This window comes from Sphaeramia orbicularis, chromosome 12 (assembly GCF_902148855.1).
Source record: "Sphaeramia orbicularis chromosome 12, fSphaOr1.1, whole genome shotgun sequence".
In the NCBI taxonomy this organism is placed as follows: domain Eukaryota; kingdom Metazoa; phylum Chordata; class Actinopteri; order Kurtiformes; family Apogonidae; genus Sphaeramia; species Sphaeramia orbicularis.
Window position 1 is genome coordinate 17,165,772 of NC_043968.1, and position 18,805 is coordinate 17,184,576.

An 18,805-nucleotide genomic window follows, 5' to 3' on the forward strand; every position below is an offset into this window, starting at 1 on the left:
TTGCAGAAACAATGAAGCAATACATCACTGTAATACACTTCAGACTCAAACAGTTCCCTCTAAAATAACACCAGGCATTGGATAAGGGCTCTCAAACCAACCCACATACAAACTGCACAAAGACCACATGTACCTTGATTTCTACATATTGTTTCTACTCCCCATACTCTCATGCAACACTGTCTTGATCTTTGCAAGTTTGTAAATCTCTCTTGAAATTATATCCTAATATAAGGTATGTATATGTCTAATAATGCAGTAAAAATAGGTTTTCTATGTCCTACATAGTTGTAAGAATGCCTATATGACAAATTTCCCCTCTTTAAAGATAATCTTGACATTCAAAAATGTCTTTAACCTTTTAGATGTACAGTTACAAAAAAAAAGAATGTTACAAGAGATGTGGAATTTCATTACTGAATATACACAGTGGTTAACACAGTGTCCTGTGTTCATTTTATACACTGGCTGAAGAGCTGAGTGAAAAGAGAAGACATGCACTCATGACAAAATACTGCATGCAACCTGTCAAACAAACAAAGAAAAGTTCACAGTTCCAGCCTTTATTAATAAATGCTTTCGCTTGACAGTTTCTTTCAAATTGATAATGGTTTGGCATCATTACTCTCATCAATGAATAAAAACTTGTTTTTCTTAACAGTTTTTTTCATTCCCTGACCTTGATACAAACCCAGTTCTTAATAGTTTTTGACTTTGCTGCATCGAAAAAGGACACTTCAAATATAATCCAGGTGTGACTTGGATCACTCTTTGATAGATGAATACAGATTATTGTTGTTTGGCTTAAACTGATGTCGGCTGAATCATGGCTCTGAACCAAAAGCTCCTACTTATAACAGTACAAAGCGATAGTTAGTATTCATACAATAAATCCATCGTCTACACAGAGGCGATGTGAATCCACTTGATGGCGCTGTGGTTGTATGCCAGTGGGAGGCTGCTCTGTCTGCGTGTGTGTGTGTGTGTGTGTGTGTTTTCACATACTCCCCGACACTGTAAAGGTTCATTCTCTTTTGTCTTAGTCACATTCCTGTCAAATACATTGCCACATTGTCAGTGACAGGTTTGACTGGGAGGGACTGAAAATGAAGAAACGTGGTATTGAAAAGAAGGTGTTGATACAGTAGCTGAAAGGTTTGACAGACTTTATTAAATTGCAAAATATCCTGCACTGGGTCTGCATTTATACACCATTACTCTGTCTCATAAAAACTTAAGAATTATTTTGCTGTGAAATATTCATTTCATGTCCTACTATTATTTCCATATAAAATTAATGATTAACCTAGTTGTCTTGGATCATCAGATTTTTTGTGCCTTCACTCAACTGAAGGGATGTTGTTCTGCTTTTTCCTGGACAGCTGTGACTTAAGGCGTCCTTAAGGTACCCACCTGGGTGCATAAACACTCCTCCTGACAGCCCGGCTATGCATGGCTTACTTGTTCTCTGTTCATTTTATAGTGTGCATGTATCACTTTATAGCATCCATCTATCTAGTAAACCTTGAAAAGGCTGTTGAAGCTCTGGATAAATCTGAGGGTGACACCCTGACAGTCCCTGATCTGTCTGTCCATGTTGCTAGAAATCTCTTTTGGCAATCGTTACTTTGCTCTCTCGCTCAGATTCTGACATATTCCTTGCTGGAAAAGAGATCTGTGTTTGTGTATGTGTGTGTGCCGTCAGATAAACCAACACAGCTCTAATGTCACCTGTCAAAGTGTAGCTGGCAGAGAAATATAGAAAAAATATTGTTGCATGATACAGCTTATTTTAGAGGTTTTTGTTAGACAAGTTGCTGTGATCTCAGTGAGTGAGTGTGTGTAGCGATTGAGCTTGGCAGATAGACGTATTTGTGTGTGTAAAGGAGTATGTGAGTGTAATTAATGATGTGTTCTCCTCTTCATAGGGTAATAGGATTTCCCCACCCCAGGCGGTAAAGAGAGGGGAGGGGGAGAAAACAGCTCTGCATGCATGTATGTGTGTGAGGGTGTTTGTATAGTTTGTGAATGGGAGCCCCATGTAGAGAGCCAATAGAACGCCTGTGTGAGTTCATGTTCTTTTCATATTATGGGGACGTAAACCTAAAGCTGACCCCTTCCATGTCAGTCGTTCAGTATGTTTTTCATGCACATTAATACTCCCCTCATATGATAGTATTCTGAATTGTCAGGTATAATGTTGATAGCATATTCCAGTCGAATATTCTGAATTAGACCTTTTTCCAAACGGAGCGTTATTCTAGCTTTTTGAAGATTCTTTGGAAAATGTTTGTAGTTTGTGCATCGGACTGCAGGTTGCAACACACAACCCCTATTTATAAACAGGTGGATTAGAGACAAAAATCATTTCTGGTGGAGATGGAACACAAAGGTAAGCCTACACATCTGGTCAAAAGGAGAAACACACCTATATCATGAAAAATAGATATCAATAAGTTTAGTTAAGGAATGCCACCTGCTATCTGTGAAAAACAGGGAAAATCTTATTATTAATCAGCTGCACAAGAGAAGAAAGAAAGAAATAAAGAAAATAAAAGAAATATTGGTGGAATCTTCATTTTCATCTTCCATGTAAACAGCTTATTGGGAATTCTGTCTGTATCAGAATAAGTGCAAAGAGGAATATTGTGTGCATGCAAACAAAATCAGTAAGTTTGTGTTGTTAGGGTTAGGCATGCTGTAGTAATGAGTATGGTTTGTCTCCAGCAAATAAATGCAATTCAGTGGAAATCTGCTTAAAAGTGCTTTTTGAGAATCAGTATGAACTTCTGACCACAGACATGAAGATCTCAGGTATAAAGTGAGGATATTTTGATCCTTTTTCACTTTTGGATACACTTTCAATTTGCTTTTTAAGATTACAGAGGATATAAATGGATCTAATTACAAAAATGAAGAATGATATTGAGAATTTGTTTACATTAGTGTATAATCACATAATACAAATTATTGTGTTGCCTCAGCTCGATTACAGACTTACTTGACTTTTTTTTATCCATTTTATAGTAGTTGCTAACAGGTGATAAGGTGTATTACTGTCACCTTTATTTGAATATGGACCTGAGTTAATGTCCCCTTCATTAGAAAGCCTGAGTGAATAAAACAAACACCAGCTGTAACAAGGGAGGTGTTTATTGCAGCCTCTGTAGGTGAGGGGGTGGTATTCAAATGGTTGTAATCTGCAACTTCACTACTGAACTGTTTCAGGGTCGGAGTTTAGTTTAGGTTAGGGTTAGGCTAAACTGTGATGACTATGGGCTCAGAAAAGCATTGGGCCAATGAGTGTCCTCACAATGCTATTTGGCACAAAAAATGGTGTGTATGTGGAAAAAAAATGGTGTGTTTTTGTGTGTGTTGGGGGGAGGGGAAACAAGTGAGTGATTTATAACAGCTACTCCAGGTCTCTCCTCTCTCCCACAGCAGCACCACAAACACATCCATTACAAAAGTACTGATGTTAATGGGATTGGTATGTGTGTGTGTGGGTGTGTGTGCGTGCGTGTGTGTGTGTGTGTGTGTGTGTGTGTGGGAGTGATAACCAGATGCTACTGGGTGAAAGGAAGGTGAAGGTTACTGAGGGTGTTTCATAGACGTTTACTGGTGCTAAGGTTCCGGTGCACATTTTTGTACACATGTGAGCGTGTTTATGTGTGTATTTGTTTGTGTGCGTGTGAATACAGGCCTACCACTGATTTGTTTATGGACCCTTGCAGAGTATAGACTAATTCCAATAACCTGCCTCCTTTCTCACTCTCTTTCCGTGTGTGTGTATGTTTTGCTCGGCTGGAGAAGCAGAGCTGAAGAGATGAAGTGATAAAAACCAGAATTGAAGAAAATACTCCAGAGAGTAAACAGAGGGAGCAAAGAAGAAATAAATAAAGAGGATGTAGAGCTTCTTGGTAATGGACTGGTTGACGCTGAGGACCACATCCGCCACTGTGTGAGTGTGTGTGAATATACAGGCCTATACACACACCGTGTCTGCCTATCTCCTCTCACATTACCCTTTACATTAAAATCAGTCAGGGGGAAAATTACTGCAGACCTGGGCCACGTCTGCCCACCTGGCCCCACAGCGAGAGGGGGAGATCTGGAACGAGAGAAGGGGATAAAGAGGAGAATAAGGGGATGAGGAGGTGGGGGGGGGTCAGAGGAACCCGGAGAGGGACAGGGCTGCCCATAAGCACTCGTCTGAAGTCAGTTTCATGCATACGGGGAATTTCTAAAGCTGTGTTTGTGCTTGGGGGCCTCAGGATTAGTGATAACTTCACCTCTGTTACCGCCTTAAAGGCAATACAAGACAATTCTAGATTTATGATTTATTAATTATGAGTGTGCTTCCGCTACACTTTAAATGCTTTCTGTTCAAAGGCTCAAATACTCGACTACATATTGGTCCAACTTTACTCAAAGCTGTAGGCGTATAATTGATGGTAAATAAATGAAATTACTACATTCATGTCAAACCTGTTTGCATGATGAATGCAATGAGAATCATCAGCCGATTCAATTGTTTTTTCTTTTTTTCTCATCTTTTGGAAGCATTTTCTTACTGCTTGGTCTTTTAATTATCATGAGCCTCCTTTTCCAGACATCATGCAGCTACTTTGAGGAAAAAAGCTCAAGTCTCTGCAACCTACCCAGAACCAAAGGGCTAACAAATAGGTTGGGAACATGTTGAAGCATTTAGCCACTAAAAAGAATTACATTTCTTCCAGAAGTATTGAAACAAAGCCAAAACATTAACTGAAAATTGAACTTTACTTGGCTGAGAGTATAGTAAATATAAAACTAAAGAAATGAACTGGTTACATTATTGTCTTGACAGTATCTTTTTTTCTGCTAGTTGCTGATTTGTGTTGTTCATAATTACCCAAAACGTGGATTTTCTTCTGATTAATCTCCAAAACCAAAACAAACCATTTAATGAATATTAATAAAAGCATAATTAGCAGACACTATTTTAGTACTGAGAGTAGTTGAGGTAATTACACTACCTGTTTTATTTTTGAGTAGTTTATTATAAAATAACGCTTATCATTGCCTCATGTATTTAAGTTCATGATACAGTACATTTAGTCTAAGACCTATTCAATAAAGGTGGTGGATTGAAAAAAATACAGTGTTTCCCAGATAAATGTTAATCATACAAAGAGACGCATCTAAGATGAAAGATAATATTTAAGAATAAAACCATTTCTTCAAGTTGTAAGAGAAGTTTTTTTTATTACCAGTGCTATTTACATAGAAATAATACAGCCTTACCCCTTCTCCCCTTTTTAAATGTGCACATGTGCACACACACAAACTCACATATGCAAGCATATACACACCCCCAAACATTCAGGCACGCTCACACACATACAGGTCCACCTACACACACACACACACACACACACACACACACACACACACACACACACACAGTTGTATCCAAGAATATCTCATTAAACCAGAAATAAGACACATATCTTTCTAGATCTTATACAATGTCCAAAGAAATTGGAAATGACCTCGAAATAATATGTAAAGTAGAGCTAACTCATGATGACAAACAGTATTACAAGTGTTAAACGCTCAGTGAAAGAAATGTTTTGTATTGGAGCTGAAAGAGCAAAGACAAAATGGAACTGGAAAAGGACTTAGGAAAGTTTTTGTATTGAATAACATCAGCTAGCTCAGTTGTATATCTCCTTTTCGTAGCAGTATAATGAGGACATACTGTTTCCTTTAATGCCACTCCACAAAAACTGATTCTTCAGATGGGAGTCCTGACCCTGAAACTTTGGAGTAATCTATTTGAATAATTTAGAAAATAAAGGACATGTCCACTGCAGTACAAAGATTTTCAGGTGCACACCCAAGTCTCTGCTGCTTTGAGCTACGTTTCATTCTGTGTCTGTTAAAAACATGGCCACTAGATGGCAACGAGTGCTTCAGAGCAGGCAGTGGTAATGTCACAGATGTTGTCTGCCCCCTCTTTTGTTTTCTCTCTTTAGAGGAAGGAGACCTCAGCTGTTGAAGGAGATTCTCCATTATGGGTTCAATGTTCTTTTGAAAATCATTTTCATTAAAACATGTTTTTTAAAAGGGACAGTAACAAAAGGAAGGTCAGGTGAAGCAGTGTGTGGAGCAGAACTATCAGGGCCGCCTGGATGGGTGTGAGATTTGTGTGTGTGTGTGTTTCTGTCAGTGAGTACAAGTGTCTTGTATAATTGTGTCTGTGTTTTGAATAAAGGTATAGACATCCTTCATTTAGGGTACGATCAAGAATCTATTTTGTGCATTAACAGAGTTATAGCTGAGATTTGTGCAAAAGGAAGTCACGAGAGACAGTGTGTTTGTGTCCTGTTTCTATAAAGCAGCAGCCTTTAAATCGGCATAAAACAGAGGAGCAAATGTTAAAATGTTCTGACTAAACACACCCCGTTCTGATTGCCTCATGGATTTGTATATGAACATTAAAGCATGTATTAAAACCTAGTCCTTTGTCTTTATAATATTGAGGATAGAGTGGTACCTTAGCCATAAAGACAGATATAGAGCAACAGAATAAAAATATTGCTTTGAAGCAATGTTTTTAAAAAAAAAAAAATGCAGTGAGAAATTAAGAAAAAAAATGTCCCCTTTGGCATTTCTCTCTAATGTGTTACTAGAGCATTAGAAGATACCTTCGTTAACATCAAGGGGAAGGCGAGAAGCATTTTTGCTGGATGTAATCGCAACAGATTTTGTTACATTTCAAGTCCGGTAATCCAGGAGGGGATGCGCTTTGGAGTGTCCACTGGGCACCAAACATCACTTTTACTGGAAGCAATCCCATTCTCTGCCTCCGTTAATGTGACTCCATTTCAAAGTCGCAGTTCATCAATTGTGAAAATCAGCGTGTGATTTTAAAAAGTCCTCCATAGAAATCTCAGCAGTACTTCTCACTCCACAAGGTGGGGTTTTCTCAGTTCATCTCCTGAATTAGCTGGGCCTGCATTCAGCCCAAGAATGGTCCTTTACCAAGCCGTGGTTTCTCCCATCTCCTGGCCTTGGTGGGACATGGGAGCACTGTAGCTGGAGTTACTGGCCAGGGAGAAAGGAGGGCTGGGTCCACCTCCATATGCTTCACCTGGGACAGCTTGGAGGGAGCTAGGTAAGCCCGGCTCCGGACTGGGGGTTTCTGCGTGGGAGATCATGTCCGTGAACCTTTGGTCATCTGCGGGGTGGGGGCCTGAGCCCTCCATGGCTCCAGGCCCAGAGCCTAAGATGTAGGGCGACTCAGCCGGAGACTGAGCCTGTGAGGAGGGGGGACCGTGTGGGAAGAAGTCGTAGTTAGTTCCTGGTCCGTAGTAGTCTCCTTGGTATTCTGTGGAGGGGCAGAGGAATAGGTGAGGTTAGACTAGAAATATACATAAAAAACCCCACAGCAGTTTTACACAGCTCCACCTCTACCTAAGTGGTGAAATTGATCATGTCCAATTTCCAACCATCCAGTCTCCAACAGCCTCATTTGAGTGTATAAACAACTCCACACCTCTCCACCTCAGTTCTCCCGCCTTTTGCACAGTGCATTCATCTCCCTCACTCATTCAGCCCGCAGCCATGCGTGCACCTCGATGGATTCCCCTGCTGAAACTTCTGGACTTGGATGAGAAACTCCAAAATGAGATTCCATCCTCCCTGCAGCCCAGCCAGGTCCTGTGCTCAGCAGCCTTGTTGCCTGAATCTCTGTCATGTCTGGTGCAGCTTCCAGCCCCAACCCTCTCCTCTGGCTCTCTGGGCTCTTACTATTTCCTGAACTACACACTCCACTCTGTATCTTTTCCAGCAGCCACTCCACAATTTTAACTCCTCTAGACACATGCATTCATTTTCCATCTGTAACATTTTGCTTTTGAGGTACATTTCAGGTCTTGTTTTCATTTTCATTTTCACATGTCTCTATTTTATGCATCTCACAAAGTTTTGCATCACAAACCTAAAAAGCTTTGTATAGAATCCTGATTATGTTCTCCTCATAAAGATTTGCAATATTGTTTCTGTAAATTTGATTTGATTTTGATTGATTGATAAAGCACTTTGTGACTCTGTCTGTGAAAAGTGCTTTATAAATAAAATTTACTTACTTACTTACAATATTCAGTAAAATAATGCAAAAACATATAAGAACTAGAGGAGGAATTAGAGGAGGTGGCTGGGGAGAGTGTAAGATGGATGGATGGATGGATGGATGGATGGATGGATGGATGGATGGATGGATGGATGGATGGATAATGCAAAAACATGTAGGTGTAAATGGGTCATTTCAGTCTATAAAATAAAGGAAGTTTACAACTGTATATGACAAAGCCTGTCAAATCCTTAAAACTTTCTTGCTCAGCTGTATCCCAAGTGAAAGTCTGATTCATGACAGTAGCCTCTGAAGTCTATACTTTTTTGGCATTTATCAGAATTCACCTCAGTGCACTGCAGAGAAAACTGGCATGTTAATGACACAATCCATTCCCAGTTTGTTGTTTTTCATAAAAAAATCTATGAAACAAACTAAGATTCTACAACATTTCCTACTTCACTTGTGACAATAAGTTACATTGTTTTTACTCCTGAGAGAAGCTGACACAATTTCAATCCCAGAAAATATTGGACATCTTTTGAAATGGTCCCATGGTAAAGTTGTTATTCAGCAGATGAAACATACGCATTTTAAATTAAAGGAACATTTCACCCAAAATACAAGGTGCGATGTAGACTTGCATATAGTTTTGGTTTTATTTACTCAGATACTTGTGTCTGATTTTTTTTATCCATTTATATCACTGTAATTGGGACGGATGACATTTAATTTACCTCTATCATAGTGGACACAAGCACAAATCAGAGGCTGATATTAAAATCTGGTTAAATAAAACCAGTATGCATGGCTGAAAAGGGTTAAAACTGGATGAAAACTTTGTATAATTTAGGAGAACAGGCACGTTTCTATTACTACGCACTATATATACAAACAGAGACCTGAATTAACACCACTTTGACCGATTTTATTGTCAAACATCTTAAAATCTGTCACTGCAGCTTTGTAGACACAGTGTGTGGTGTATTTAGTGTTTTTGGTGCCACATAGTTTCAATTATATTATTATTTGATTTGGTACTGAGACTAGACTAGACTAGAATCATTTAGATTGGAATGAATGCATAGATGAAAATGTGAATGAAAATGAGAATGCACCAGACTAGAACAGAACAGAACAGAACAGAACAGAACAGAACAGAACAGAATAGAATAGAATAGAATAGAATAGAATAGAATAGAATAGAATAGAATAAACCTTTAACATCACACTTAAAGGAACAATGAAAATCAGTTTAGTAGCTCTGTTTCTGTTTAGCAGCAGATACTTAAAGTCCAAACGAAAGACTGTGTGCAAAAAGCATCACACAAAATTATCCTGAAAACATATACTGAAAAATACTGACATTATACAAAACTACAAAAATATATTGAAATCTACAAAAGGCTAACTATACCACAGAAAGAAGAAACATATACAACATATAAAGATTCATAAAAAGGTAATAAAATATGTGTACAAGGTAAAATTAAAAACAAGGTCCCTGAGTGCTTAAGATCTCTATGCGCTCAAATTCTTATAATACAGCCACAGTCTTACAGCAAGGGGATGAAACTAAACATCTGTAACAATGCTGAGGTGGCAAAAAATAGAGAAAACCCAATTTCTAACGACACACTTTCACTAAACCTGTGTTCTGTGATTCGTGAGTTACAAATAAAGCTGCCAAAACATAAAAACACTTACAAAGCCTTCATTTACTCCACATAAAGGCAGCTGCTCTGCATAGCGCTTGGCCCCATTAAGAACTGCAAACCTTTACCTGCCTTCTTCTCACCATTTCCACATTCTCCTTCTAAATTTATAGCCTAAGATCTGTTACATTAAATCCATTCTGTTTCAACGCCACCTTGAATTGAGATCAATGGCAGACTTTTCAACCTAGTAGCCCAGCTGTTGCGCGAGTATTTCTCGAATCATACCATATGTTACTCTCACTCCTATTTCTGTCTAAATATGCAGAATCAGCAACTAATCGGTTGGATATCAAAGCCTAATAATCTAACGCTGCTTTTTATTTGGGTATGCGTCACTATGTGGCACTGTGGCTGGTTGATCCTGGATCAAGTGAACCACCATCAGCTGACATGAGTTTCACAAACAAGCTAATTATTTGATGTCACAAACAAGCCCCTGCCAGTTTGGCTGACCTTGAGAATAAGCAACAAGCTCATGTTGTGTGTTTTGTGTTTATATATGTGTGTGCGGTTGTGTGAGCGGTAGGTGCAGTGGTGGGGGTTGAGGGAAGGCGTTGGCTCTGCAAACCATAATTACGCTCACGCATCCACACCACCACACACAGGCATTCCAGTTTCTGAGCAGGAGCAGAGGAACATAAGGAAGCGGCGAGCTCAGATAAAGGCGAGCAGACTGGCCTGTGCTACTGCGGCACAAAAGGGTGTGAAAAGCAGCGTGTGAAGAAAGCATGAGAGATGAAGGTTTTGTCCTCTGTTTTCCCCTCCCACTCCCTGTGTGTTAGCCTTGACGGCTCCAGTTGATTGCATCCTCAATGCCCAGGCCCTTCAGGTAAATGTGCAGGAGCTGTATAGAAACAGCAGCTCTCAAACTGTCCATCAAAACAAACTGCTAATATACATGACAGGTGCATCTGGTTTATTCCTTCAGTTCAATGGAGAGCTGTCGCAGTGTTAGTGCTAGTGTTGTTATCTGCTGCCTACCTGGTATTGTCTTGAAAAATTTTTTTTTTCAACAACCAGGCTACCAATGGAGTTTCTGTAAACACCTCACAATTGTGATATATTTTTTCCAAGTGTTATGACAATCTTTTTCGAAAGGATATTGATTTGAGGCTGCCTCTAGACTAACAGGAGATCAAACTGTATTCTGTCACACGTGATTATAAAGGAAAAACTACAGTGTGAAAAAGGCTTACTATCATATTAACAGCAATTCATTTTCACGTATTGAAAAAAAAACATATCAGTTACCTTTTATTGCCAGTGTTGAAAAGAAAAAACCTTCGCTCTTTTCATAACTACAAATATTGTCAAAAAACAGATGTCAAATCAGTCTTTGATGCCAGGTTTTGATTTACAAATTCAACTTGACTATGCAAACTATTTTTAATTTGCAAAACCTGTAACAAACAGCCAATCAACAGCCATTTCAATGTATTTTCACACCATTTTAGCTGTCTCATGACTAAATCTACGACTAATAAGGAGGCACTGATCATCTGCAGATTGCAGGAATGCAGACAGACATAGATGTAGGATAAAAAATATATTTCAATACGAAGCTGTATGTCATTACATTGTTAATAAGCATCTGTCTTTCCATGTGACAAGCTCACATGGAAAGACAGCTATTATTATTTCACCATTCTATTATTTCTATAAAACTTCAAGAAACTAATCAAAAGTTTGTTTTTTCAAGGTAATTTACAGTGACAAATCTTTACCTTGAAAAAAAGTTTCTTTAAACCTAGAGCTGTGGCAGCTTTGTTGTGTATGAACGAAATTGGCAACTTCTCAGATAGAAAGTGATGCTCAAGAACTGAGTTTTTGTCTAATAATAATGTAAATATAATTAAAGATACCAGAGTAAATACCTCTCTGTTGGCAAAAGGCACATCATTAAAATCCCATAAAAGGCATTTATTTACCTGTTCTTGATATTTGTTAGGAGTGTCAAAATACAAACATGTCAATGCCATTAACTTCTTTAAGAAACTTTTGTCTTTTGACGAAAGTATGCGAGTGATGCTGAAGAAGGTTACTAGCTTTAAGCATTGACTAACTTTTTTATGTTAGTGTGTTTGTTCTTGTTTGGAATTAACCCTGTTAAAAGTGATTTGTGCTTACACATTATACTTTTTACCTAATACACTGAGGTAAATCAGAGTAGTGTTTTGTTTCATTTGGTTACTTAAGAATATTCATTTTAGAGCTAGGGGTATAACTCCTAGAAACTTAGGCTACATTCTGACTGAATACAGCCCAAGGCTAGTGGCTAAATAATTACTGATCATGAAATACAATGGTTTAAAGAAAACAATATGCTGCTAGTGTCAAACAAGCATTGAGGTTACATCTGTACTGTACAATGGATGTACAACAATCTTTATGTTATCTCCTTGGAGCCTGGTAACAGGCGGACACTAGTCCAGCTCCCTTTTGGTGCTGCTGAGGTTTTCATTTTAGTCACCCAAAGTCACCTTTTACGCTAAAACTGAAACCAAGGGGGATTTTTTTTCTCATAGATTTTGTGAACCCAGACTCATAATGATAAAGTGCATTTAAAAGATACATGAACTGAAAAAATAGTTTTCCATTATCATAAGATAGTACTTTGTGTTTTACCTCCGTAATAACCATAGGCTCCAGGTCCCAAAATGTCATCTTCTATCCTGCCACCCAGCGGCCTCATCCTCCTCGGGCCCCTGAAGAAGGCATGCCGTCGGGCCCCTAAAGCACTCAGCTGCTTCATTCGTCGCTCTTTGGATCTTCTGTTCTGAAACCAAACCTGCAAATAACCAAAGACATTTACACACAGTTATCAGCTGTTGTGATCTTTCATTTCTTTTTCTACCTTTTCTATCACTCTTTTCTTTTCAGTTTGCATGTCACCTTTCCATTCCTCACAAACTCATTTCTTGTCTTGTTAAGAAAATATGTTGTTGTTAGATTTTGACACTAATCAAAATAACAACATGACTGTTGCATCCTACACATGAAACGTGTGAAGCAGAAATGAGAGAAAGGAAAACAAATTAACATGTATTAGCTAAAACTGATTGTAGCTCTAACAATGATCATGTTAGATTTAGTTTAGGGTGTGTTGAACAAAATACAAAATACTGTTTGTTCCAGCAAGATTAGCATATTTAAGACTTTCCAAAAGGAACATTAGGTATGATAAAATCAATATTGGCCCATAATTAATGGCAACACCAGAGGCATTTGTTTCTGTAAATCTCTCAGTTGGAAAGGGTTCAGTTTATGTAAATACATCAAAAGTAACAGTGTGTGGCAAAAAATGAGAGAAAAGTTAAGAAGCAGGCTTTAAAACGAAGCATCTTATCTGAGACCAAGTAAAAATATGACGCTTCGACTCAAAAAAACCTGCTTTATTTTTCAGTCATTAATACATTTTCCTGTTACAAAATAGGATTAATAGGTAAGTAATTTAAATGCACCACAACTACACGTGTTAAGAGTTCAAATAGAAGCTATAAATCAGGCTACAAAAGAGCTTATCACAGACATTAAATAAACTGTTTCTGCAGAGGAACAAAGATGGATTTCAAAACTGCAAAACTACACACCATATGGAAGAATGTCTTTGCAATATAAGCACATAACACATCTTGTTTCGCCTTTGCATCACTGCTGCATAATGATGTATGTTCACACCAGCTAGGCTACACCAGAGGCAGAATCCCACTGTGCTGCAGATTAACAAAAACACACACACACACACATAAAAAAAACACCTAAAACCACTTAGGCACTGCTCTCTGTACTCCAGCAGCAAAGGCGACACCTGCTTATTGAGAACAATCGTCTAACTGTAGGGTACATTTTTATGGAAATGCTCTCGCTCCCCTCGAGAGAGCGTTGCTTAGGGATTACATACACATGCTGGAGAAGCAGCGTGGCTCACAGGGCTCCCCGCGTTGAGAGCAGTGGTATTTAACACACAGTGAACGAGGAGGAAGATGACGAAACAGAACCTCCATTTTGGCTCAGAGCATCATAGCAAAACACACACACACACACACACACATATACAGGGGTGGAGATCACAGATGGAAGGATGGACTGCATGACTCTCTGAATGCTTGATTTGCTTTATTGATTGATTGACTGATTGGCTGGCAGATTGATGAGCTCTGTTGATGCAGTTCACACATACACACACCATCATATGTGAGGCCCTGGTCTGCTGTAATAAGCAGTGGGAACTGGCTGTAAGTGAGTAAGAGCAGAGAGGTGGGAAAGGGGAGGGTGGTATGTAAATCTGTGAAATCAGCGATAATTACAGTGAGTGCACAAAAAGCCACATCACAGTTGGCAGAGATGGTGCTAATCATCCTGACACAGTCTGCACCCAGACACCAATCGTGTGTGTGTATCTGTATATGTGTTTGAAGAAGAGTGAATGAAAGAACAGCAGAGGTCCACAACACCGTGCACTTGTTTTGTGTTTGTGTCAGGGCTTCCTCTTGCTTTTGGCACAAACAAAACCAACCTATTACCAAATCAATGGCTGTGCAATATGTTTTATTCTTAAAGTAAATTGCTATGTGCACATATTTGGGTTAGTCCTTAAATAATCTATGCACCAATATGATGGATACATTTTAATATCAGACAATATATTAAATAGGATTATTTTGAACACCTGTGAGTTAGAAAATATGTTTAAGAGAGTATCCACACTGACAATAAAATATAATAAGAAAAATAATATAATTTAAATTAAACACTACATTCCTGCAATAATTACAAGCATGATTTCATTTGTTAGGCATAAATTTACATTTCAGTTTCATGTTAATCAAATCTACAGTATTTTGTTTTAATATTAAATTATTCTTTTATTTATTTCTTACATACAATTATTTTTATTCATAGGCATCTGTTAATTTAACCAAACATTTTTCACGCAGCACGCGCCGTGCACTGTGTGACTGTGGATCCTGCTGATATAGACCACATCATGTTTGGACATTTCTCTAATAGATAATGAGGCCTTCAATTAAACGTCGGTGCTTTTCAGTAGAATTAAAAAGTAATTTCACTGATTTATAATGTGTCGTTTCTCTCCCATTTGTCCTTGTCTCGGTGGATCGTCCCTCGCAGCCTTTTCCGAGCACCGTGGACCCGGTTTACGCACCGACAACGCACATCTGGTCTTACCTGGATGACTCGCATGTTTAGTCCCGTTTCCTGGGCCAGCTGTTCTCGGATGTGTCGAGTCGGTTTCGGCGTCGCCACAAACGCGGCCTTTAACGTTTCCAGCTGCTTGGCCTTGATGGTGGTCCGGGGCCCCCGCCTTTTGGTTCCAGAGTTCTGCTCCTCGTTCTCAATATTGTTCGTTTCCTTATCAGAGGACGTTGAATTGTCCGTTTCTTTTATGTCGTCCTGTATTGGGTCCTGCAGATCCGGCGATAAACTCCTATCTGTACACGACGACACTGGGGAGCAGGAGAGCAAAACAAACAGAGGAAGGTCACGATCCCAAATGTCAGGGGGTCTGCATTAATTAGAAAAGGAGATGCAAGCCTGCACTAGAAAAAAATCTGCATATTAACTGTGCGTCACTATTATTCCTGCAGCATTTTGTTAAAAAAAAAAAAAAAAAAAAAAAGCTTTGTTTTGTGTATTTTCTTTGCAGAAAGTGACCAAAACAATTTACATTTTTTTTTCCCGACAAAAATATCCAGCTAAATTATTATTAAAACTGCAAAGCACAGGGTCACAAGAACCACTAAAATAGCCTGTAAATAACAGAGAGAGCGTGGGGTGAGGGACTGTCCTTGCGGGTTTTCTTTCTATAAAGCTGAATAGACAGGAGGAGAGGAGCAGCACACACGGACAGCCTGCGTCCTCATCCCCACGGACCCTGGCGTGAAGCTACAGAAAACAATTGTCCTGTGGAGGCAAATATTGAAACCATTCATCTGACAAAGCTGTTGTGAAATGCTCTCCACGGATTACGGCAAATGTGAAAAACAAATCATAGTCGCCCTCATAGGACAGTATAAGCCTTCACCCCTGCCTTTGTCCCTTTAAGGTAATTAAACACATCCTAGTTAATATCAGCCTCCAAATGTGGATTCACACAACATGCAATATCTATATAGACAAAAGGGAGTTTTTTTTTTTTTTTTTTTTTTAAGATATAATAGGAAAAAAAGCAAAAATCACACGCATCATTGTAAATATTGACGTGAAAGCTGCAGAGCCATTTATTACTGTGTTGTTTACCTGAGTTCAAGTTGACTTCCTTAATGGCCCCAGAGCTCAAATAATCTTCTTTGCACACAAACTTATTTTCGTCTATCACATAGAGTTCCTCTCCCGTGGACAGCTGCTTGTTACACACCATGCAGGTGAAGCAGTTCAGATGAAACACCTTGCTGCGGGCTTTGCGGACCAAGTCGCTTGGTGAGATTCCCTGCAGACAACCCGCGCATTTTGTGCCAAACCGCCTAAGCAGAAAGGAAAAAAAAAATATTTCTCTTAAATTTCTGTCTCAGTTGCACATTGTTTAGGCCAACAGCAGCAGCAGAGTTCAAGGCCTGGTGAAAATGAGGCATTATAATCAAATGTACACCCATTATATGTCCAGGATAAAAAATATTACTGTTAGTATCACTGTTTGTCGATGCATTAAAATTATCCACTGTTGACACTTATGAGCATGTATACAATAATAAAAGTAACTAACGCCATAATACTTTTGGAGCGATTAATATTTGGCTATGATGCATTAATAATATTATTATAATACTGAAAATGTAACTGTAAAAATATACAAAAGCTACGAAAAAAGCTTTTAAATCTGTAATAATAATAATAATAATAATAATAATAATAATAATAATAATAATAATAATAAAATATAGCCTGTATATGCTAGTTGTATTTAGTTAAAATATTAAATGTACTATAAACGATTAATATACAATAACCACAAAAACAAACATAAGCATATTTTAGAATTGACTAATTATTTGCATCGGCGACCATGAAACAGAAAAAGCCCATACCACACGTATAAAAAAAAAAAGAAAAGAAAAGAAAAAAAACCCACACACACATCCTCATAATTTTGATGGAGGTGCTCTGACAATAACCCCACGCAAAACGTATTAGTGACAATCAACACATTGTAGCCAAGGATATATTATGGGATTAAGCAGAGTAGGAGCATCTTAGCGTGAAAATCTTCTCTTAATCCATATTCACCCTCTTAAATACTGGGTGGGAAGACTCATCAATTTGATACACAAATAGCCTCAAATAAATTCATCCAAATTTCTGCTCTGATTTGACAAATCTGAGTCAGTGTGAGTATGAGCTGGGCACCACAGAGGAGGTGCGTTTGCATTTCATATTCCAAACATGTGAAAGAAGCCCTTTGTCTGCTCTTTACAGTATCTGCGGGTTTGTGTCGCCTGCATCGAGGCTGTTATTAATATGAAGAGTTTTACAATGTGCTGGAGGCTCACACCGGGCCTGCTCCACTTGGAATTTGTCTCGGCCTTTCGGGGGCTGCTTAAGCCTTTGGGTGAAAGCAAGCACTCCCTTTGTGGAGCATTGTTTTTACACTAATGTAGTCTTGTCTCTCCATTTGCAATGGTATCGCTTCACCATCCCCTTTTCACATGCATGGCCAAACCTCCCCCAGTGTAAGGGCACAACTCTACTTACACAACAAATGGACACATTAGGGTGATTACTGTTTCGCCTGGCTAATGGCTGGCCATTTAAATCCACCGCTTGATGGGACGTGGGTAATATGACGGCCAAGGCCGACCGAGGCCAATAATAGCCCGTCCCAACAAAGGCTTATGTGTGTTACATGTCATTAGACAATTTGGGGGAAAATAACTGACACATACAAATGAAAATGATGCTAAGAGAGTGTGACGAGACAAACAAGGGCTTCACTTATCTCTCAATTACCTGAAACACTTTTTAGGAATTGTGAAGCGGTTAATGGCATAATGGGTGTTTGAAAAGTGTTGTGTGGCTCTGACAAATAGATAAAAGCACAACGGGCAGAATACCCTGGATACGGATACGCACAAGAAATAAAATTATTAAATAAAATTTTAGATGGCCGGTCTTTTACAGGAAAGGCCCACTTAAGGGTCAGGAAGTCCAAGACCTGATCAGTGTCTCATAGAGACTGATTTTTCATTTTAAAAATAATTATTCCTACAGTATACTTATGCGCTTTTATTAAATGTGGAAATATTTATCTCTTCTATTTTTAACATCAGTCTCGCTTTTAAATTTTGACATCTGAACAAATTATATGTCTAATCGAACTTTTCTTCTTTTTTTTTACTCACTGTCGTTTTTTCTCTCTATTTTATTTATTTATTTTTTTTTAACTATGTATAAGTCTCTAGATATTGGCTGTGGTACGATGATACATTTAATGTCAGCTGGAATTTGAAGAACTCAAGCTTGCATTGCTCACTCTGTTACCTGAAAAAGTCCATTTTGCAATAGAGCTTTCCGTCCCTGGAGAAGCACTTTTCAGTGAGGTTGCAGTTGCACTCACAGCACTGGACGCACTTGGCGTGCCAGGCTCTGTCCAGCACGTTGAGGAGGAACCGGTCCAGGATGGGCCGCTCGCACCCGGCACAGTGGACCATCATGTTTCCGGCCTGCAGGATGCCGAGTGCCGACCTTCCCGCACGGACTGCGCTTCTCGGACTGGAACAACCCGGGTCTACGCGGAACAACGTCTTGGCTCCGGGACGTGGGCTGTCAGGCTGAAAACTGGACGAACCTCCCGTTCGAAGGCGGAACAGTGTCAATCCGGGGTGTTGTTGTAGTCCGGGTCCTGTGAGGCTGATGTCCTGGCACTTGTCACAATCCACAATCCAGAGGAGAGGCAGAGGTTTCAGCCGCACCAGCTGCTGGACAGCCGAACTGACAAAGCGCACATGTTCTCTCA

The 18,805-nt window shown here is 39.1% G+C and overlaps 1 protein-coding gene across 1 annotated transcript; it reads right to left on the reverse strand.

Annotated features, from left to right (window-relative positions):
• Positions 1-7,025: 7,025 nt before the first annotated feature.
• lhx5 (LIM homeobox 5) lies at positions 7,026-18,503 on the reverse strand. Its single transcript, XM_030150411.1, has 5 exons — positions 18,331-18,503; positions 16,096-16,319; positions 15,025-15,302; positions 12,463-12,625; positions 7,026-7,375 (listed from the first exon to the last, which is right to left on the reverse strand). Exons 1-5 carry the CDS (start codon positions 18,501-18,503, stop codon positions 7,026-7,028), a joined length of 1,188 nt encoding a protein of 395 aa, XP_030006271.1.
• Between the last annotated feature and the right edge of the window lie 302 nt (positions 18,504-18,805).